The 23,881-nt window shown below is 39.4% G+C and overlaps 1 protein-coding gene across 1 annotated transcript in view; it reads right to left on the minus strand.

Moving 5' to 3' along the window:
• Window positions 1-23,881, minus strand: part of CFAP54 (cilia and flagella associated protein 54) — a gene marked incomplete at both ends in the record, with an annotated part of 221,081 nt that overhangs the window by 94,208 nt on the left and 102,992 nt on the right. Inside the window, 9 exon segments of the mRNA XM_084254923.1 lie at window positions 1,209-1,418; window positions 1,716-1,803; window positions 3,459-3,650; window positions 5,545-5,697; window positions 13,852-13,957; window positions 18,054-18,189; window positions 18,291-18,514; window positions 20,626-20,853; window positions 22,750-22,931. Of these exon segments, the coding sequence (XP_084111049.1) occupies window positions 1,209-1,418; window positions 1,716-1,803; window positions 3,459-3,650; window positions 5,545-5,697; window positions 13,852-13,957; window positions 18,054-18,189; window positions 18,291-18,514; window positions 20,626-20,853; window positions 22,750-22,931 (1,519 nt within the window).

A 23,881-nucleotide genomic window follows, 5' to 3' on the forward strand; every position in this document is an offset into this window, starting at 1 on the left:
TTACATGGAAAAAAAGAATTAAGAACCTATATATGGAGAGCTTAGCTTGGATTATTCAGGTGGGTTCAATATGATCACCATGGACCATATAAGAGAAAGACAACAAGGTCAGCAAGAGGAGGAGATATAAGGATGGAAGCAGAAATGAGAGAGAGAGGTCATTGGTTCTAAAGGAAGAACAAGGCAGTACCAGCAAAGAGTACGGGAGACCTCTAGAAGTGGGAAAAAGCAAGGAAACATTCTCCCCTAGAAATTCTGGAGAGGGCACAGCCTCCCAACATATCAATCTTCGAGCCTTCTGGCCTCCCTAATATATTTGTGTTGTTTCAAGCAATTAAATTTGTGGTCATTTGTCGCAGCAGTAACAGGAAACTAACAGAGCATATCTTACAGGCTAAATTATGCATCTCCCTCTCTCCCCCCAGAATAGGACTGTACTTGGGGGGGAGGATCTTTAAGGAGGTAATTAAGTTAATATGGGGTCAACAGGGTAGGTTCTAATCTGAAATGACTGCTGCCCTTATAAGAAGAGGAAATTAAGGCACAATAACAGAGGGGAGACTCAAGAGGTCATAGCCAGCAGACAGCCATCGTCAAACCAAGGAGAGGAGCCTCAGAAGAATCTAGCCTTGCTGACAACTACCTGATTTCAGACTTCTTGCCTTCAGAAGTGTGAGAAATAAATTTCTGTTGTTGAAGCCTCCCAGTCTGTGGAACCTTGTTACGGCAGCTCAGCAGATTATTACAGTATGTCATGTCACTCTCCCATCTCAGATCTCAGATGAGGACACTGAGGCTGGCTCTGAGAGAATGAGTAGCTTTTTGAGGGTCAGGGTTAGTAGGACGCTTTGGATTTAGATGCAAGTCCATCAGCCCCCACTGGCAGAAGAGTTATTCTTGCTCCCAAACCAACTGTTCATTCACTGCTTGAGTAGCCAATAAATATTTATTGATGCCAACTTCAAGCCAGGCATCGGTGAACAAAGCCAGTGCCCAGGCAGCACTCATAGTCTGGGGGTAGACATTACAGGAGGAGAAGGTCGCAAGTCATAAACATGACAGATAAGTAAATGGTATCACCCTGAGTGATATGAACACAGCGGCCCACGGACCCAGCAGTGCAAGGCAGGGCACAGTACTCTGAGCATGGTGTACGCACCGGAGGGAAGCTACTAGCTGTTATGCAGATCATTCCATTGTACACTCACTGTGCTATTTTTGCTGAGATGACGGCTCCTTGCAAACACCCCCAAATGCCGACTTTCAACAGAAACTCCTCACTGTAGTCTTTTAAACCTGAAGATGAGCAGCTGTCAGTGACATTGGTCAGCAAGACACCGAGCTCTTTCCATGTATGCAGCACATCCTGCTTTCTGAATATGTCATCAAGAGCTTGAGACCAACATTTAAAAGCAGCCCTAAAATGGGAATAGCACCAGGCAGTTCATTTTCTCAAACCTTTGTTATCAAATCTATCTTTCGAGAGGGAAAGCAAATGTACTGAGTCAACACTTTAATGAAAATACCAGAGAATAAATCTATACCATTTATTGCTCATCACTGTTTTCTCGAGGAGCATTTGATGAATAAAATATAGCTCTGTGATATTATCACCAAATAACTAAAATGTAGGGAAAACACTGTATTTTCATTGTAATTAAAAAATGTTTGTCAAACCAAGTTTCCTTTTGTTCTATCAGCTCCTAAAAATCTACCTTTTCTTTCCCGCAAAGATGAGAAGACTTCCAAGTTCGTGCAGTGCCTGAACTTTAAGGCTTCTTTGATTGCTGGCTTGGAGAACATCTGTATTTTTAATCAAGTGAAAGAACAAATGTCAGTTCTTGAAAAATATTTCCTTTATATTTGCAAGAATATTTTAAACTACATTATGCCTTAACTGTGTAGATAAGAAAACGGCAAGCTAATAGTGCCTTCAAATGTCACAGGATATAGAGAGAGAAAGAGAGCAAACAGTGATTTATTTGAACATAGTGGAGTGAGAGATTGAGTCTAACAGGTAGGAATCAGGGAGAAAATGCAATAAGAATCTAGCAGGAAGACATGGTTGAGAAGAGAAATTCAGAAAAGCATGCAAGGGAGAAGGGCTGGACAGACGTGATTCTGATGTGTGGCTGCAGTAAGGTTTTCATGGGAAGGTGAAGGAGGAGGTAATGGTAAGATTACGGAGGCCTCTGAATTACATATGGAGAAATGTGGATATTATTCTAGAGCAGATGGGAAGGTTTTGGGGAAGTGGGGATGCAACAAGAAAGAACACAGTATGTCAGATTTGTCCTTTTGTTCAAAAAAGTACATCTTTATTATCTGAATTTGTGGAGGGAGGGGTGTGATTAATGCATGCCTTTAGGATGCATTAATGAGCAGCCACAAAATTCCAACCGTGGTGGCAGTGGTTTCTAATGTGGGCAATACTGCCCCCTGGAGGGTATTTCAGGAATCTGAGGAAAGAATCTGTCCCAAGTGGTCACAGTGGGGCATCTCCTGGTACCTCATAGGTGAAGACCACAGATACTAGGTCACCTGCAATGCACAGAACCTTCCCCTACAGTGAAGGAAAAGATGAGAAACGTGTCTATAATGATTGAGTCTAACATCTGACTTAACTTTACACATAAAAAGTATTTTTGCATATTTTCAAAATGCTCTGAATTTTCCAGAAAAACAAGCACTGCAATATATTTTTTATTCATAACTTCACCTAGATTTATTTTCCACCTTAGAAAGTCACATCACCAAAATAAATGCTAACAGCACCTGAGTCACCAAAACCGTCACCTGGTTCAGTCCACATCCACAGCTGTCACATGTAGGGAGATTCTGGCCATAAGATGTGATTGCTTTACTACACTTTCTAGGGCCTTACAGAATTAATTCCTTTATTGTAAAGTTATTTTATTTTTCCTTTAATTCATGTTTAGCACTTCACATTGATTTTCAGAAGCAACGTGTGTGAGAAAAAATACATTAAATATACATTTTATTTTGAGAAGTAAAGGGAGAATTACAAAATCTTTGTTATAAAAAGGGAGGGATGTTGGTGCTACCACATGGGCTGCGTGCAGACTGCTGAATCTGTAGAATCACGTATTAAGCAGAAAGACAAGGAAACGGAGCCAGCTGGGCAGAACAAAAGGACACAAGAGCGAGCACATTCTGACAAGCAGTTCACAGATGCAATTAAGGACAGATGGACAGAAATGGCCTAGAATCTTGCAGTGGTAACCAGCTGGGAAAATGGGCAACATGTGGGGGAAGGGGGCTGGAAACATCTTGTCTCCACACCACTCTGTCCCCATCTACAAGGATATGACAATAAGATTCTCTGTTCAAATTCTTTCCCTCAACATTTAAAGATACCATTTTAGGACCAAATGAAATCTCAACAGGAATGTGGAAGATCACATTGAAAATGGAAATATAAAGAAAAATTATCTTACCTATAGTTTCATGATAAGAAGAAATCACGAGTCCAAGTTGTGAATAAGGGAGTTTGCTTTTCTCCACAGAACTAAAAACTCTGAAATGTTCCTGAGAAAGGTCAGGGGGAGTCGGCAGATGCATCTCTTCTGTCCCCAGGCAAAATTCCACCTTTCCACTAGTAAATTTTGAATTGTTTACTGCTCTGTCTCCTAAATTCATTTAGAAAATTAAAAAGAAATTTGAAAGTAAGTTAATAAGGAGGGGAAAGGTAGAAGATAATGGCAAAGGAGGAAAAAAAGGAATTTTTTAAAAAAAATTTTATTTTATTTTTGCATAGAAGAACTGAGGTACAGGCCAGAGGTACAGGAATGAGAGGATTCACCAGAGACAGAGCAGGGAGCAGGGAGGATTGACTGAAATATACTGCTTAGGGGAGCAGCAGGCAAGACAGGAGAGGTCTGCTGCACCATATGGGTCAGCTCCCTGGCCAGGGATTGAACTAAAACGTTAGTGGTGATAGCCATAACAGTGCTGAGACTTAACCCCGAGGCCACCAGGAAGGCCCAGAAAAAAAGGAACATTTTTATGTGTAACCTGAGACTTAGTTGTAGTGTGAGGGGTGTTGTTCCCTTAAACTAAGCACCCAGAATCATTTCTGAAGAACTCTGGTGTGTGGGGGTCCAATACTCATGTTATTTTATAAAGAACACTGCAGAAGGTAGTTTGCAGAAGGGAAATGTTGAGATGATGCTCTGCCTCTCTGGGGATTGGCAGAAGTCATTTTGGGTTTGCCTTTTTTAAGAGCTTCAACAGTAAAATGTTAGTTTGCTTCTGGGGCAGAGACCTCAGGGAGAGAAGCAACAATAGGGAGTTGTGACCTGAAGAGAGGAATAAAATGAAAAGAACTGTCTCTTTGTAACATCAGAGAACACATGCAGGAAAAGGAAAAGTATTCTAGGTGAAGTCATCAAAAGCAGCAGAGTGAAGATAATATGGATTTTGAGGTCAACAGCCCGAGGTTTGGGGACACACTGCTGAGAATGTTTGGCTACCAAGTGAGATTCAAAGTGAGTTGTAAACCATTACTGAGACTTGTATTTGCTGTTTTAATTCAAGCCCTAGCCATTGTCAGTCTATACCATAATTAAAAGAAGCTTAGATATGATGGGGAGAGTTAATATAATGAACAATACAACCCAAAACTATGGGGTACATATCCTAGCAAGTGCTTGGGGGGAGAAGCGACAATAAATATTCTGAATGGTGGTTAAAAAAAAAAAAAAAAAGTTGGTCAAATTTCCAAAAGATCAGCTCTATGGAAATCTTGAGCAAATCTTAAATATAAGTTCAACTCTATTTTTTAATGTTTAGTGATTTAAGTTTATTCTTTAAGATTATTATTATTCTAATAAATTTGAATAGCAAGGATCAAAAACATAACTTAGATTTTTTTTTAAAAATTTAAATAACCTAAATACAGATCATTAAGGATTTTTCCCAGCCTGGATTTGAATATAATCTTCTTTTTTTAGGAACCACTTAACCACTCAAAGTCCTGTTTTGACTGAGTTCACAAATCAATGGATGTTAAAAAGGGAGAAAATGAATAAATATAATTTAACCAAATGCAGTAAACATCTTGTTTCAAGCTAAGAGAAATCTCTATGGTATAAATAAGAAATCATGTTGATGTTTATGGTAAAATGCATCCAATTCCTTGATGCTGATAAAGTAGTGTTTTGGTAAAAGATGCTAGCTAATAGAGTATGAATCAATTTATCTACTTATGAAAACAAAACAAGACTACAGCAGCATTCTTACAAAAAAATTATAACACAGAGGTGCAGAATCAAGAATTAGCAAATATTTCATATCTACTCTACTTGCTTTCACAGAACCCATGATTAGTGAGACCATGCCTTGGTTGAATTAAGGTGTGAGAGAGAGAAGGCATGATCTTTTAGACAAGAAGAAGAAAGTGAAAGGGAGCTGGGAGTGGGTGTGTAAGTGGGGAAGGGAGGACCCTATGGCAGCATATGGTAGACCCGCAGAGTGATTTTCCGACTCAAAGAAAGGTTAAGGCAGGAACTGAAAGTATTTTACCTTGTGTCTGTGCAAGAAGTAATGTAAGCAACTTTCTGCTATGTCGGATTGATCTGTTATGATATCTGGATTTTTCCAAGGTCTGTCTAAAACATTTTAAAGTATCTGTCACATCCAAGGGCACAGAAATGTGTTCTTTGGCTTGGCTATATTCTGAAAGAAAAGCAAAGAATAACATTGGACATGAAGGGCTGCAGTAAGCCCACTAGCAGCAAAAGACATTCTAATTCAGAAAATTTCTTAGACCTAAACTAAAGCTGATAAATTCAAAGCTCCCAGGTCTGCTCCAGGTGTTGCAACATTCCATTCGAATTTTCTTGGTATATAGGGGAGTTCTCTAAAAAATGAAAAAAAAAAAACTTAAAAACTTTTGATGCTTATGAAATGCAAATAACTTCAGACCTTGCCAATCTTCCTTATGAAGCCACCTACTTTTTCTTTTGCTGATCATAAAGGATGAAATAATCTACTCCTTTCAGCAGCTTCTTCAAAGCCAAGGGTGCCTTGGGAAAGAGACAAAAGGAAGAAACAAAGAAGCCAGAGAAATGGGCAACTGCTCTCTTAAGAGATGAAAAGGGCAGGTTTCCAATATGGAGGATGCAGAATAAAGGAATATGGGGCCATATTGGGTGTGGAGCTTGGCTTTGGTATCTCTAGATCATTTTCACATGGCTGTGTTTGGAGGCTTCTCCACACCAACAAGTTATTCTCTGGCACCAGCAGCGTGTCTAGAACTCATTTCTGTTCAGTTCTGGCACTCTCCACCTGGTGACAGCATCAGATTCCACAAGGGTTCACACCTTCTACTTCAGAGCTAGTCCAGGGTGTTATCTGGGCTTCTGACAGACTAGCTATAAGTCAGGCACAATTAATTTTCTAGAATGGCTCACAGAACTCAGAAAACCCACTAAGCACTACATCATTAATTTATTAGAAATAATTAGATATTAGATTATTTCATAATTAGATATGATTTTTAAATAATTATTTAATAATTAGATATTATTCAGGAACAACTAGTTGGAAGGGCAAGGTATGGGGAAGAGCATAATTTCTGCACCTACTCCAAGCCTGGTGTTCTCCTAGCACTTCCGCATGTTCGCTAACCCAGCTCTCCCACGCAATCTTCTTGGATTTTTATGGAGCTTCATTACATAGCCATGATCAATGAACTCATTGGCCATTGGCAATTAAACTCAATGTCTAGTTCTCTCCTCTCCCCAGAAGTCCAACGAACTCTCTAATCATACACTTGGTTCTCCAGGCAACAGGCCTCCACCTTTAGATGTTCCCCTAATGTCAGTGACCTCATTCACATCATAAAAGACAGCTTTATTATTCTCAATATTTAGGAAATTCCAAGACTTTCAGGAACTGTGAAGTAGAGAGCATCTGGTTACATGTTAAAATGATGGACAAGATGGAAGAGAGAGATCAACTCATGGAGGAAAGGATAAGCAACCAAAATCCCCAAGAATCCTCCTGTGACTAAATCTAATGTGCAATTTAAACTTTATCTCACTTCGAGAATGGCACATATTAAAAAAACTAGCAACAACAAATGTTGGCGAGGGTGTGGAGAAAAAGGAACTCTTCTGCACTGTTGGTGGGAGTGCAAACTGGTCCAACCACTGTGGAAAGCTGTGTGGAGATTTCTGGACCTACTAAACATAGAGCTTCCATATGACCCAGCAATTCCACTCCTAGGTATTTACCCAAAGGACACAGAAACATCAATTCCAAAGAACACCTGCACCCCTATGTTTATAGCAGCACTGTTTACAATAGCTAAGCTTTGGAAACAACCCAAATGCCCAAAAATAGATGACTGGATCAAGAAGATGTGGTACATATATACCATGGAATATTACTCAGCATTCAAAAAAGATAAACACATGCAATTTGCTGCAACATGGATGGCGCTGGAAGGGATCATGCTCAGCGAAATAAGCCAAAAAGAAAAAGAAAAATACCGGATGGTCTCACTCATAGCAGGAATCTAGAAAACTTAAATAAGGGACCAGGAAAATGAATAACTATAAGAAAGTGAAAATCAAAATCAACAAATAACTATGAACCAGAGACACTTTTAGGGGGGCGGGGGCGGGAGGGGAGGGATTGGGGTCAGAATGGGGGGCTGCAATTGTATGGGGAATATAACAATAAAATTTATAAAAAAAAAAAAAAATAATGCATACGAAAAAAAAAAAAAAATAAATAAAATAAACTTTATCTCACTTAAATTATCAGCAGCAATTGACTCAGTCGATAACACTCTCTTGCTCAAAATATTTCCCTCACTTGGCTTAAAGTTTCTTTTCCAACCTTCCTGACCCCTCCTGAATCCTCTTTGCCACCCTTTTAAATATTGGAAACCCCAAGACTCCATTCTTAGACTACCTCTTCTCAATTAATTTACACTCATTCCCTTGAAGAGCTCATCAAGTCTTGTGGTTTTAAATAGCCTTATTCTGGTAGCTCCCCAGTTAATATCCCAGGTCTCTACTCTCCTGAAGTCCAGATTCATCTACCAGTGGTCTACTCTATTGTGCATCCAATAGACACTTCAAAATTAACAGGTCCCCAACCGATTTCCTAATCTTTCTTCCCTGAAACCTCTCCTCCCATTTCTGTTCCCATGTGATTAAAGGAAGAAGAGATTGTTTTCCAGTTGCTCAAGCCAAATGCTAGACTTACGCTTGACTCCTCTTCTTCTCTCAAGCCCCAAATCAAGTTCACAGCAAATCCTGTAGGCTCCCCCTTCAGAAAATACACAGACTCCCAAAATACAAACAATAATCTAAACCAACATTGCCTCAATAAAAATAGAAAAATGAATTATCCAGACTGCCACCATCTCTCGCCAGATCAACTCTGCACTCTCACTCCCACTATGTTCCAAGCCCTCATAGTCTTCTCTGAATTACTGCACCCTCCCTCCTAACCAGTCTCCCCATCTCTACCCTGGCAACTCCTACTATGTGCTCTTAACAGAGCCACTGGAGGACTCCTTTTAAAATGTTAGTCATCCCCAATTTGACAAAGTAAAATTCTTACAAAAACCAGGGGACATTAGTAACTGAAGTGACATGTCTGGGTTTAAGAGGGAAGAGGGTGAGCAAGAGTCAAAGGGGTTGAGACGCAACCTATGAAGCTATCAGCAGCCACTCAGTCCTAGTTCGATCCCTGGCCAGGGAGCAACCCACATGGTGCAGCAGACCTCTCCTGACTCGCCCGCTGCTCCCCTCAGCAGTGTACTTCGGTCAATCTGCCTGTTCTGTTCCCCACTCTGTCTCTGGTGAATCCTCTCGCCCCCCACACCTCTGGCCTGTACCCCAGTTCTTATATGCATAAATAAATAAATCTTTTTAAAAAAAAAAAAGTCAAAGGGGACATACTTGATACATAGCATTGAGTAAAGACCTTCATAAGGAGCCCTTATCCTGACATCTGCAACTCAAGAGACTTCTTATCTGGAAAATGCCATAGACAATTCAAGAAGCTATTTCAAAGGTAATAATAGCCTCAACAATTTGAAATAGATCAGAAAAAGAAGGCAGAGTAGTAAGAGGAAGGACAGGAGGAGGAAGAAGCAGGCAAGGAACAAGAGAAGAGGTAGGGGGGAGAGTATGGAGAAAAGGGAAGGAGACAGGAAGAAAGAAAAAGAAAAGAATGACTGTGTTCCTCGTTCTAACAGTGTAGATATTAAAACTAAAATGCCAACAACTCCCGAGAGATGAGTCCGCCGAGGAAGGATCCCAGGAAGTGATATGAAATTTGGGCTGCTTCCTATACGGTCATATCCATCCAAAGGCCCAGAGGCAGTTATCAAACACATCTGCCCAAAGGTTTAAAATTCCAACCTAACTGAGAGTGAATAACCCTATCAAAGATCTTAAATATTAATAAGGTCAAAACTCAAGGAAGAGATTCCAGGCAGAATGCATAAACAGCTACAATAAAAGGCTTATACAGAGAGTTATCTCCCCTATGAAGTTAACAAGCAGGCAAGTTACTCATCCATACAAGAAATAATCTATAAAGTGAGGTATTTTTACATTTCAAAAATCCTACAGAGACTATACCAAATTACATATGCATTATTAAATAGTAAGAGGGAGACTAGAATGCTGTTAAATAATGAGAACACCAAATGTTCCTAGGCACTGGAGCATTGCAATAACTGTTGTGAGGAATTAAAGGTATCAAGCATTACCACCAAACACTTTAGGCCAAAAGAAAATCTCTGATGTTCTAAAGCAGTTATCTGGTGTGGAAACCATCCACTACACTTGGTCCTTTACAAGAGCTGCAAATGTGTCATGGTGACATACATAAGACCCAACATGCTTGTAAACATGTTAATGATCTGAGTTCAGTGTGTTGAAGAAAATTCAATGTCTTAAAATCCTGCCACAAGTATAAGCCAAAATATGTCCCACAGAGGTCCTGGAATCTTATAAAGGGCTGTAAGTTAGATGCAAGATTTTAATAATGGTTCACTGTAAACCTACAGTTAGTATATAGTCATCTAAAAACTGTCATATAATCACAGTAAGCCAGAACAAAGTATCTGTCTCCCTATGGCCACTGAAAAACAGCAAATTTTTTCTTGAGTGTTTTAGTTTAGAGGAGATTCTAGCCTAAAGGGGGTAAATGGTGACCACCTGGGCGCCCAGTGGGGCACTTATGAGTTAGCAATCAGACAGGCCAGGCTGTGAATCACAGATCTATTTACTATGACATTTAATTTTCTTCTTTGTAATGTAAGCATAATAATATCTACCTCCTAAGATTATAAAAATTAAAGACACTAATCATTGTAAAGTACTACATATTGTTCCTGACCTGATAAGTTACTATGTATTTCTACTATCTACTATTATATATGAATAATTATTGGTCCAGGAAATTAATAAATGATTATCTTATAGGATTGTATCCATCATTGCTCAAGCTGGCTATACTTCCACCACCATTGAGAACCAATGAAAGGATCATTGCCGGTAACTATGGCCTCAGTTCACCCACTTTCCTTTCTGTCCCAGCATCCACCATCTTGCCTTTCCAAATGTAACTTTAGCAACAGGCAATCAAAGCATTTTTCTGACATGTTGGATCCATCATCACTGAGCAGCAGCAGGTGACACAGGTCTAAAATGTCACTAGGTAAGATTTTCCTGTCCCCTTTAGATGCTAGACACCATTTTAATAAGAAGCAATTTTTGACACATTTTCTCACATTTGTTGCCAGCTCTTTAGGATGGAGGGAATACTATAAATCACATTCTGAGTTACGGATCCCAAATTGGCAACCTCCAGAGGTTTGACAGACAAGGTCAAGAAAAGAACAGCACATTCAGGAAGAGTCCCACTCTGACTGGAGCTCCCATTGCTTATTGAATATGAGGGGATAATTTGATTTGTTGTTGGCAGTAAGACCTACAAGTTCATGGTCACCAACCTCCCTCATGGCTCTAAGGTGAAGGCGTCCCAAAAAAAAGGTCAGAGACAACAAGGTGCCAGATACAGTAGACACTGAGTTCCTACTATATATGGCACTGATCTCTCCAGACTGTGGATTGCTTTCTCTTCCTCAGCTCTCGCTTGCTCTGGCCTTGTTTGTATCACTCTCATCCATTATACTGCCCCCCACCCCAAGATATGTCCCAATATCTTTCAGATTTTGCCCTTCTGTTTGCTCCAGTGACAGTCATTAGGGCTCTTCACATATTCTGCATCTCTTTATCCTCAGGGTACAGAGGAGGCTCACCATCTCCCTACCTTTTTGAAGTTAGATGTAGCTATGGGACTTTGACTGATGAAATGTCAGCAGAACTGATATGTGTCACTTTTAAGCAACAGCTTTCAGAGCAGGCATGTGATTTACATATAAATCATGAATATAAAATTATAAAATACAAAAAAGAATATGAAAGACATTACTTTTTCTGCCCCAAATTCCAAAGCAGTAACAATTTACCCCACTAGGTGGTAGTAAGCTAATATCCACAAAAGCCTGAAATGCAATGCATAGTAAAATTTCTTTTGTTGGAGTTCTTATAGTAATTAAATAAGACAATCATATAAAGTCCTTATCATCAAGCATATAGTAGGTGCACATGTGGTCTGGTTTCCAACATGGTGTCCTCCATGCCTGTTGGTTGAGCTGCCTTATAGCATCATGTTTGTGTTCTCTTTCTGGTCTTGAAGACAGTCATGGGAGCTGTGTCACGATAGGGATTCCATCAACCCAAGATGAGTGGCAGCTCAGTATCTACCTCATTAAAATCAGTAGCATGAATAAAAGAGACTTTTTCTGCTTGAAGAGAGTGAGATTTGGAGGTTGCTTGTCACCTCTGTATAGCCTAGCCCATGTCAACACACATGACTTCTTAAATGTTGGTGCTATCCAAGAAGACTTAATTCCACACCTCCCTGAATGACCTGCCCATGATTTCAACCACTACTGATATATTAATGATTAAAGTACTAATCTCACCTGAGTGCCTCACTCATATGTACAGTCACATACTAACTCCTTCTACTCAGTTATCATCCAGTCCCCTCAAATTCTATAATAACCTTCTCTTGACCTACCCTTCCTTTTCTTTGGTTTTCCTATCTGATAGAAGAGGCAGAAACCAAGGCAACTTGAACTCCTCCCTTATCCGTTTCCTTTATCTAACCCACACAGTCCAGTGGAAGGCATCTGTCTCTCTCCATTCTGTCCATGCCTCCATTCTCACTTCTGGAAAAAGGCCCTCAGTAGTGCTGTCCTCATGCTGCGTGGTCTCCTCTTAACAGATTTCCCATCCACTGCGGTTTTTTTAAGAACACAAATATGATCATTTCACTTTCTTTCTTTAAAGCCTTTCAACTAGAGACCCTCAGCTCTCCAAATCTGATTCTCTTTATCTTTGTCCTCTAACTATAAACTTTGTCCTCTAAACCTTGCCAACCTTTATAACCTCTGCTTTTCCTCTTCCTATATTAATGCCACTAAATTCTATGCAGCCTCTCAAAAGTAGATGCTGTTACCTATTATTTTTGAGTAACAGCAGTGATATTACAGATCTCATTCCTTTATGTTATCATCTCTGGTTTGTTTACTAGTCTCTTCAATGGACTATAAGCTCCAAGATAACAAATCTTTAGTCTCATTCATCTTTGTATTATCTGTACTTAGTAGGGCACCTAAACACAGCAGATACCCAATAAATATTTTCTAAATGAACAAATAACTGCTTGACTAAATCGATAATGAATTCATGAATTAGTACACATACACATATATACATATGTACACAAAATCAACCATAAATAAATGGAAGGATCCCAACACATCAGAGAGAAGACTTGCATTTCTTTCTGACACAAAAACAAAGACAAAGAAAAAATGCAACTAAGGGAAGGCATTATTTCCATTTTCATCTTATTCTATTGCCTCATTCCTATAAGCTACAAGCGTGGTCAATATTGCAGGATGGATTATCAGCTAAAAGCAAAGGAGCCATTATGTTCCCAGACCTTCCTCCTCATTCTAGTTAAAAGACCTACAACTTACCTGTGGTAAAGTCAATAGGAGAACCCACCTATACTAATTATAGAAATGGAAGTTACAATAGTAGTTAAGACAAAAGAGAGAAAATAGAAAAGATGAATTTGAAAGTTCCCAAATGAGTTAAAAAGTTAAGGAAATATGGGCCTCCCTGGTGGTGCAGGGGGTTAAGCACCACACTATGAAGCAATCTGCAGTCTTTGCAGCACGAGTTTGATCCCCAGCCAGCCAGGGAACTACCCACATGGCACAGCAGACCTCCCCTGTCTCTCCCACTGCCCCCTCAGCAGTGTATTTCTTCAGTCTGCCTGATCTGTTCCCCACTCTGTCTCTGGTGAATCCTGTCATCCCCTGCATCTCTGGCCTGTACCCCAGCTCTTGTGTACATAAAATGTAAATAAAATGTAAAATAAAATCTTGTATGCATAAATAAATCTTTAAAAAGAAATTAAGGAAATGTGCAAAGTAGTCTTTTCTTATCTTTATTTTTTCCATCAATTTTCCTTCTCTTTTTCTTTATTTCTGGTCTTTAATTTACAGAGTAAGCCAATAAAAGACATGTATTTAATCCCCCCCTTTAGTGCAATATAAAAAGAGAGTCAATATCAAAAGAATTTTTTCAGTCAAATAATATGACAAAGGAGATTTTGTAAACATTGTAATTATGGAAGATTTGACATGCAGAAGACAACAGCAAACTGCTTTGAAAAAAATAGAAAGAGATTCAAGATAAAATTGATTCTGACCTGAAAAAATAAGCTTTTGTAGGGCTTCTGAAATGTTTCCTTCTATCGTTTTTTGTGCTGAAGGATTAACCTTGAGTTGCTTCCCAGTGAAATTTCGGCAGGTTATCTGAAAAAGAAAAGAAAACAAGTATTACATAGCCAGGTATTTAGAGCCAAAACTTTGGCTTGCTTGAAATGTTTATCTATTTTTCACTTGTCAAAAAATAGTGATACAAATGATGCTACAGATAAAGCTAGCAGAGTAGCATTCAATCATTAGAACTTTCAGGAAATAAGGCAAATACATAATTTTTCATATTTCTTTTGTATAGCACAGCTGGAAGAGCATTAGGAAAATTATGTAGTGCAATTAGAATATGATTTTCTGATATTTTGTAAATTCACCAGTCTAAATATATCTTCCATTATGTAAGTTGAAACATATTTAAAATATAGGCTGTTCTTTTAATGGCAGATTTTTCTACCCTACTCATAATTAAACCAATTTAAACTTCCATAGTGAAGTCTTCGAGAACGAACTTCCTCTGTAGCATTTAAAATTCTTATTTTCTCACAGATACTTGAGTTTTAAAATTGAAGAATATATGAAAAAAAACACTTTAAACAGAAGGAAATTCTTTAAAAGGTCCAAGGTCCTTTTATGTTTCGCCATTCCCACTCCTTGAAATAACCCATTATTTAAAATATAATCGCCCTTTGATCTTCAGTCTGATGCTTCTTTATTGTCTCTTGGAGATACTTCTACAATGAGATGTAAATATAATCTAAGTACAAAATCCTTCCCACAGCCTAATAAGACCCTACTTGACCTATTTTTCTCATCTCTCCAGCTTCATTAAATAATACTTTATTGAGCAGCTACTATATTCCAGGAACTGTTCCTGTTTCAGGAGTGGCATATCAGAGAACAAAATAAACAAAAATTCCCATTCATATGAAGAATTCCACTGGAAGTAGAGACACAATAAACAAAGTAGGGTACATTATAGAATATATTAGTTGTAAATGCTATAGAGAGAAACAGAGCAAACAGGCAAGAATTTTTAAACAGGATAGTGAGAAAAATCCTCACTGTGAATATATGACTTCTGCAAAAGACTGAGAAAAGGTGAGGGAAAAATCAATGTGGATATTCAGGAGAAGAATATTCCAAGCAGGGACACAGCAAATGCAAAGTCCCTGAGGCAGCAACATCTTGAAGAACAGAGCAGCTGAAATCAGCAAGAAGTAATAGGAGATGAGTTACTGAGATCCCAGGGGTATGGATGCATCTGTAGGCATTCAGGTCAGGATGAGGCTGTTCACTTTAATTCAGAACCACATGAAAAGCCACTGCAGAACAACGTGGTCTGACTTGAATTTTAAAGCCTAATTCTTTCTGCTGCATCGAGAACAGGCTGGAGACCAGGAGGGTCTCAGGGAGGTTGGATCAAGAAGACTCATCAGGCAGTCACTGCTTCATCCAAGTACTGGTGACGTGGGGCAGAACAGGAGTGGTGAAGGTAGTGAGAAGTGATCAGGTTCTGAACACATTTTAAAAGTAGAGAACTTAGTGACCAACTTCAAGCAGAGTTTGAAAGAGGGATGTCACCAAGGAGTCTGGCCAGAGCAGCTAGGACGACAAGGTTGTTATCCATTGAAGTGGGAAAGACCTGGAAGGACAGGTTTGTTTGAGATGTGCTAAGTCTGAGAAGTTTATTACACATCGAAGAAATAATCATAGTTAAGTGGCATGATATTCTTCTGATGAGTCAACTTGACTAAGTTAAACTGTGAAGATGAAAGTGAGGGAAGCAACCATTTTGTCTCATGCCCACACTTCATCCCACCGAGTCAGTGAAATACTCATCTAGGTGCTGCTGTGAAGGGATTTTGCTGATACTGAATAAAGTCCCCAATAAATTAACTTAAAACTAGGGAGATTACCCATGGCAGGCCTTTCCCAATCAGGTGAATCCTAGATGAGCTGGAAGTCTCGAGATTCCAAAAGCCAAACATTTGGATTGATAGTGATTCTCCCCTGACCAGATCCTCCCTCGCTGACCACCTATGGATAACAGCTTCTGGCCATGCCTCTCAGGTTCCTTCCTGCGTGAGATCCTGACTGACTACTTTATGGATTTTGGAATGGCTTAGCCAGCCAATTGACATAAGTCAATTGTCGTAAATCTTGATAGAAAATGATAGATGATTGATTGGTAATAGGTAGGTAGGTAGATAGGTAGATAGGCAGATAGATAGATAGATAGATAGATAGATAGATAGATAGATAGATAGATAGATAATTTTACTAGTTCTACTGCTCTGGTTGAACCTGACTGATATAGGAAGTTAATATATCATCAAAGAAAAAAATATATATATCATCAAAGAATTCACAAGAAAGGTCTGGACTAGGGCCTCCCCTGGTGGCGCAGTGGTTGAGCACTGGGCTGCGAAGCTGCCCGCAGCCTCTGCAGTGCAGGTTCGATCTCCCGCCTCCGGCGAGGGTCCCACATGGAGCACAAAGCTCTCCTGCCACTCCCGCTGCTCCCCTCAGCAGTGTACTTCATCATTCTGCCTGTTCTGTTCCCTGCTCTGGCTCTGGTGGATTCTCTCACCCTCCTGCACTTCTGACTATGCCCAGTGCTTGTATAAATAAATAAATAAATCTTAAAAAAAAAAGAAAGAAAGAAAGATCTGGACTGGAGGTGTCACTTCAATAGTCATCCCCGTAACGATCGTACTTACAGTCAGAGACTGAATTAACTCTGAAAGAGTTTGTGGATGGAGGAGAAAGGAGGACCAAGAACATTCTTGGGATGCACCAGCAACATTCAAACATTAGGGGAAGAGAAAGAAGCACCAAAGAAGACTGAGAAGGAGTAACCCCCTCTTTTTTCCCCTCATCTGCTTCACCCCAGTCATTCAGACTTTCTGTCCCATCTCAGAGCCTTTGCCCTTATTCCTCACACTTGGGCTGCAGTGAGCTTCCCCCTGCATGCTGGCTCCTTCTCATCAGATGCTACGACCATTCCCAACAGGTCTTCAACGGCACCTTTGCTCAAGTTTCCACCTCCCACCCTGGGGTATCGCTTTCATATTGATCTATTTTGTTTTCTTCACAGAATTTATAATGATCATTGCTCTTTTTATTTATCTGTTTACATGTTTATTATCTGGCCCTACCTCTACCCCTCTATAATTAAGTGACATAAAGGAGGCACACAGACTGGATTCTCACTCTGCAGAACACACAGGAGGCAAGGCTACCTCTAGGCTACAAGGGACCATGTTAGAAGAAAACAGAGGGCCTCCCTGGTGGTGCAAGGGGTTAAGACACAACCTATAAAGCTATCCACAGCCACTGCAGTACGAGTTTGATCCCCAGCAAGGGCGCTACCCACATGGCACAGCAGACCTCACCTGTCTCGCCTGCTGCTCCCCTCAGCAGTGTATTTCATCAGTCTGCCTGTTCTGTTCCCTGCTCTGTCTCCGGTGAATCCTCTCACCCACACCCACCCCCAGGACCTCTGGTCTGTACTGCAGTTCTTGTATGCATAAATAAATAAATCTTTGAAAAGAAGAAGAAGAAGAAAACGGAGTCCTTGCTGGCTGACTGCAGCTCCCCAAACACAGAGGAGTCACCCTCCGTAGCTGCTGGGCCCTTGGCAATATCATGGACTGTACAACTCTGCGGTGGCCTGACAGTAGTGAGCCAATATACATTCATTAAATTAATAAATGAGAGAACTGACTTTTCTCTTTCCTCCCCTAACTCAAAGCTGCGCCATGCCTCTAGATTGCTTTCCATGGTATCTTTGCTTTCATGAGCTGACTCCTCCATAAGAATACTAAAAATTATATTTTACAATTATTTTAGTATAAATATAAATATGGTAGTAGGAAACATCTAAACACTTTCTTTGACCTAAAAGGTTTTTTTCCTTTCTATTTTATAAGAAATTAAAACATCAATGAGCCTCACTATACATAATGGGTAAATCAGCCCTGATCTGACACTTCTCGTGCATACAGACTTAATGTTTGTTTACCTCGTTTATAGAAAATAGTGCCACAAAGCAGGCTGCCAGTATGATTTCTGATTCAGATGAGAGATGCTTAAGTGAAAATAATATCATTTATCTGATTCCTCAATCTTTGCAGTTTAGATGTGTACTAATAAGAAATCACAGCTGCATGAATGATAGAGTCAAACTTACCTTCTCTGCACATTCAGTCTTATATCTTTCGCATGGTTGTTGGAGAAGAGCTGGACCATCCGGCTTGCTTATTCTCAGCAGAAGCTGGCGCTGTGCATATACCAGGAGTGGTGTCACTTGCTCTGTATATCTCTCACTAAACGAGGGTAAAAATACATAAAGAAGCAAACATCTGCTAAAACACATTTTTTTCCAATGAAGTCTATCACTTTTAATTGCCCATATAGCAGTTCTTACTGTGAAATTATGTTGAACTGAATGGCAAGCGATACTAGTGCTTCCCATTTTTCCACTTGATATAAATATTCCAGAGATTTTAACACAAAGTCATGGATCCATTTCAAGTCAACCACATTTACATCATCCAGAGGATGCTCAAACGTCAGGCTAAAACCACCGTTGTCATTTTTAATATTTCCATAGCAGCTTGGAACACTGAATTCTTCCTTTTCTTCAATAATCTGGAAGTAGCATATTGGAAAAAAAAGTGTGAGTTCAAATTTTATTATACTTTAAAAAAAAACTGAATTGGTAGATAAAAATATAAATAGAAGAAACTGCTCAGAAAAAAGTCCAATGTGATTATGCAAATCAAAGCTTGATAAAGCTATCCAATAAAACTTGCAGGGATGGTGGAGGTTGGGGGGTTGTACTGTTGAATGTAGTAGCTACTAGGCACAAGTGGATGGATACTGAGCTCTCTCAAGTGTGATGAGTACAACTGGGTTTTTAATTTTAATTCATTTAAGTTTAACATTAAACAGCCACATATGGCTTGTTGCTACCATATTAGCACACCCTGAGGTCTTCTTGTTACACAGTCACTATATACTTCTGGAAAGATATTACCAATCAATAAGGTAAAGTCTGGAGGAAAAAACAGGATTTTAGCATATACAAATGATTATTTCCCTAGCACACTGGTTAATTCATCAGTTTGTAGAATAATATATCCAATTCCCTGAGGCAATCATCAAATCTGTAGAGAAGAAAATTTTCTAGAAGACTCTTTTAGGCCAAGTGAAAGAGCTACTTTGTAACTAAGGAGTTCATTCTCTCCCCTACACCCCCCTGGTCCTTATGCATTTGTGTGTCCCCCTAGAAATTCTTGAAGCAAAGCAAAACCTCTTAAAGGTACCTAGGGACTTGACTGCCGACAAATCAACAGTATAGAATTCAAGTCCTGCCCCTCCTACCTCAGTGTAATTAAGGGTGACCCATGCATAGGTAAGGGGAGGTGTATCAACAATAAGTAACATGTAAACTGTAAACATTCCCTCTGACAAAGTTCATAGTCCTTAAAGTTAGAGACCTTGTACATCACCTGCATGTGAAATGCAATAAACATGCCTGAGATCAGGTTATGAATAACATGAGTCCTCTAAGTGACCTCTGTGAATTTGTCTCCTTAGCAGAGTACCTGGGGCATGTGACATGTTTCAGAATAATCTTCATGTTATTTAGTTATGAGTTCCATTTCTGTAGTCCACTGATTCTCAAGGAAGACTTTCAGCAGCACAGATCTATGTCAGGGCTACCTCCATTGCCTTGACCTTGGACTTCCAGTGAAGGCCCTCCTGGCCTTTACTCAGTCCTCCTGGCAAGTGTGGAGGAAATTAAACCTGTTCTACCTAACCCTTCCCTAGGGATTGTCCTGTAGAGCCTGCCTGCCACCAGGATCACACTTTCCTCCTTCTGGATAAGTTTCTTGGTCCTTCCTTGAAGCAGAGGGGATCTGCGATCAATTAGTCATGTCTGTGCCTATGTAGTAAGTTTATTTCAGGCATGAAAAATTAGGACATCCTCTGTGGTTACTCCATCTTCCAATATAGCTTTCATTGAGAAGAATGCTGGAATTATATCTCCAACTGTCTCATTCAGCACCCATCTTTCAACTGATTACAACTCAGGAGAAGGGAACAAAGAAACAGCATTTGCTACTCACTTCTTAATTTTGGCAATGTCACCTAGCAACACTAAGAAATACATAGTACTAATATTTGAGGATCAAACCTACATATGGAGAGAGTTTTCTGACATGGCCAAGGCCGGAATCTTTAAGTTTTGCAGATTTAGTATGGGCCATGTGTAATTTTTTTTAAAAACTTTTTATTATTAAAGGAAATTTCTAACACAAAAGTAAGTAACACAATAAGGACCCCTACACACACACTGAGCTTCAATAATTATCAACTCTTGGGACCTATTTTGTTTAATCCATATGTGTGGCCAAATTCTCCCCAATTTTGAATTGCATCCCCCAAATTATATTAATTAATCCATAAACATTTCATGAGGATTTAGTATGTTGTAGTTATTTTATGTAGAAACTGTAGCTCAATAAATGTCACTTTCTGTTTCCTTTAAGAAACTGAATTTCAGGGTCAGATATTTGTAGTTAACATCAATGCAAGCTATATACTGTGAACCAAATAATAATGGGAAGCAAATGAAATATAGATGAACCAAATAAGAACTAAAGAAAAATATTTATTTCTACTTATCCCATGCTGCCTGGTACAAAAATATTTTTAAATGAATAAAATAAAAAAAATTACCCAAGTGTTCTTACCGTAATAGCATTGACATTTTGTAGTTCTATTAACATGTCAATAAGTAAGTCTGCTCCCAAACAGAAGGGTAAAGCAGCAGTACAGAGGAAACCTTCCTGGCTGATAGGAAATGTTTTATACAGGTCTACTGCCTGTTTAAGGAGTATTTGTAGCTCCTGAGTAAAGTTCCAAAGGGCCCGGCAGCAGTTTTGAAGCAGAGTCCAGTAGCCACCACGATGAGCAAGAATCTGAAAAGATAACGTTCAAAACATCCCAAAGTTCCAAAAGTCACAGTTCTCTGAAAAATTTCATTTTTCTGCAAGTGTTTTGTAAAAATAATAAAAATAACTAATTTCATTTGTATGCACCATGTATATGGTCTAGATACCGCTAAGACATTTATAGGCATTATATTAGTTTATTCTAACAAATAATTCCAATAAAGTAAGTAGGCACTAGTACTCTACTCAATTTACAGATGAGGAAAAGGAGACATGGCCCAGGATCATAAGGATTTGCACACCTGAGGTCTGACTCCTAAACTCCCATTGTTCCACATGCTAGAAATGCTGCAATGAACAAGGAAAACTGGTCTTCCTTGTGTTGCTTCAATTTATCAGGGGAAGCTGACATTAGATTAACAGACAAAATATATATATAATTTCAGGGAATAATATCTGTTGCAAAGAAAAATAAAATAGAAGTGGGTAAGAACTTGAGTAAGGTGAGACTTTTATTTTAGGCGGAGTGGACAGAATAGAAGTCCTCTCTGAGAAGGTGACATCTGAGCAGAGATCAATTGAGTCGAATAGTCACACAAAGATGGAGTGAGGTGTTGAGGAGAGGAGAGGAGTTTGAAACTGAGGGAAGTGCAAGTGTAAAGGACAGTGGATGAACCTGAGGGATGAAGAGGATCCAAGGTTGGTGCTTTCAAGATCACAGAAGGGAGCAGACTCACACAATGGAATACTACTCAGCAATAAAAAAGATTGGTTCTTACCGCTGGCAACCAGTGAAGGGGATAATGCTAAGCAGAATAAGCCAGAAGGAAAAAGACAATACTGGATGGTTCCACACATATATGGAACATAGAGAAACAAAACACAGAGTCAGACAAATCCAAACCAAATATAAACCCTAGGTATCTAATTGGAGAATTGAGAACACCAGAGGGGGTGGGGGATGGTGAAAAGTAAAGGGAGAAGGGAAACAAATGGAGTGTGGTAGAGGCCTGTGGGTGTCTAGGAGGGTATGGTAACACACATCTGAAGATGTGTGAACCTATACCTCTGAATCCTATACAGAGTTGCAAACCAATAATACATCACTTTAAAAAAAAAAAGAAACAAGAACAAGAGGACCTGAGTTCTAACAGGTGAGGAAGATCCAGAACTTCAAGAGTTCTGAAGCTGGTAGGGTGATGAGGTAGTAGGAGATTTATGGAGAATTTATTCATTTATTGCACAACAATGTAGTGGAAAATTTTTTAAAAAATCATTCTCTCCACTCTACACACATTTGGGGAATTTAAGTGTTCCTTTCTCCTCTAGAAAGAATAGATTTCCTTTCACCTATTGAAAGATTTCAAGTATATGTCCTTCCTGATAAGGCAAAAAAAAAGAAGCGAATTCCTTTGTAGCTGATAATTCCAGCTCTGAGTTGAATAATCTATCATGCAATAGTTAAAGTGAAAAGAGAAAACCAAGTGGTCTATAGAAATAGGAGGGAAGGGGGCAGGTACAGGGCTTTCCTGTAACCTGGAAAGATCTTCCCCTGTGCTTCAGGGAAGGAGATCCATGGTACCCCAGAAGGGAGTAAGACCCCAGAGAGAAACCATGTTGTCACCAAGGAAACTCACTAAGTGAGGCAGCAGAGGGTGCCTGGATATTCATGGAAACTGTATGCACAGAACAAGGTCCATCTTAGCTCTGGGTGGATGGAGGGCTGATCACTAAGGTGCTCCACAATCCCTAAGACCGCAACAATGTGGTAGACAAGCCTCATCAATGACGGACATGTTATCTAGCACATTCAGCCTCAAAAATTATGGACATTATGGAAATAAATCCCCCATGCCACACATGCCTGAATTTGTGGGCTGACATTTATGTCACTTCCTCAGTGAATAAGAAAGACCACATTACCATTGCTCTCCTGATATATAAAAAGACTTTTGTAAAATGATCCAATAGACTTGAAGTTGTTGTTCGTTCCTTGTCCTTAGAACTAACACCTGATTGAGAGTCCGAGTCGTAAACCATCTGTGTCTTAGAAACGTTTTCATCGCTCATTTTGGAATTAATAAATACTGAAAATTCCTCAGCATCTACAGTATAAAGATAAAGTATAATGAGAATTAAGTTCAGAAAGCACAGCTGGCTGTAAGCACCAAAGGAGTAATTCAGATTAATAAAGGCTTCCTACATAAATTTGAAGAAAGGACAGAATTATCATGGACACAATGAACCAGGGAAAGTTTTCAGAGAAGGAAGGGCTTAGACTGTGTTGAAAAGGGTGGGCATGATTTAACTATACAGGGAGAATATGGAGAAAACATTCCAGGTAAGGGTGACGGTCAAAAAATAGTGCAGGCCATTCCTAGAACACAGACACTGGAAGCCAAGTGGCAGCCCCGGGAATGTGACCATGCAGCAGCCCTGGCTGTTAGCATCCTCCTGTTAGTGTGATATATAACACCAAGAATCACTCCTGCCACAGCCCTTGGAAAACTCTGCATTAAATAATGTCTCAATAGTATATTGTATTGTCAATTTCATGGGCATTCCTAGGGTGGGAGCTAGGAAAAAAACCTCAAGAAGCTGTATATTATACTCTATATAGAAAAATAAGGATCTTTCTATGTCTGGGGAATTTATTCTCAACTATTTCAATATTCATAGTATGATACGCAGGTACCACTGAAAACTAATCTATCCAGTGGAAGAAATTCAAAAGCATCTCGAGTATCTCAAATATGAATTGACATTTGCGGGGCAGTCAACTAACATATGAAGTATCCTGATCAGTAATAAGTTATGCCATACTTAAAATGCCTTTATTAAAAATCTGTATAAAGAGGTTGGTAGTTACATAAAGATATTAGAAATGAAATTTTTATTTGTGAAATGAGTGGTATTCAAGACAAAGGAGTGCTTAGGAATAATGTCATCATCCCCATCAAGAATCCTGTTCAACTACATCTTTCCACCTCCCTGAACCCCCTGATCAGATGACAGGTCTGGCTAGTCCTGAATAAATTTTCATGGGTAGTGTTAG

Source organism: Talpa europaea (genome assembly GCF_964194135.1).
Source record: "Talpa europaea genome assembly, chromosome: 15".
Taxonomy (NCBI): Eukaryota; Metazoa; Chordata; class Mammalia; order Eulipotyphla; family Talpidae; genus Talpa; species Talpa europaea.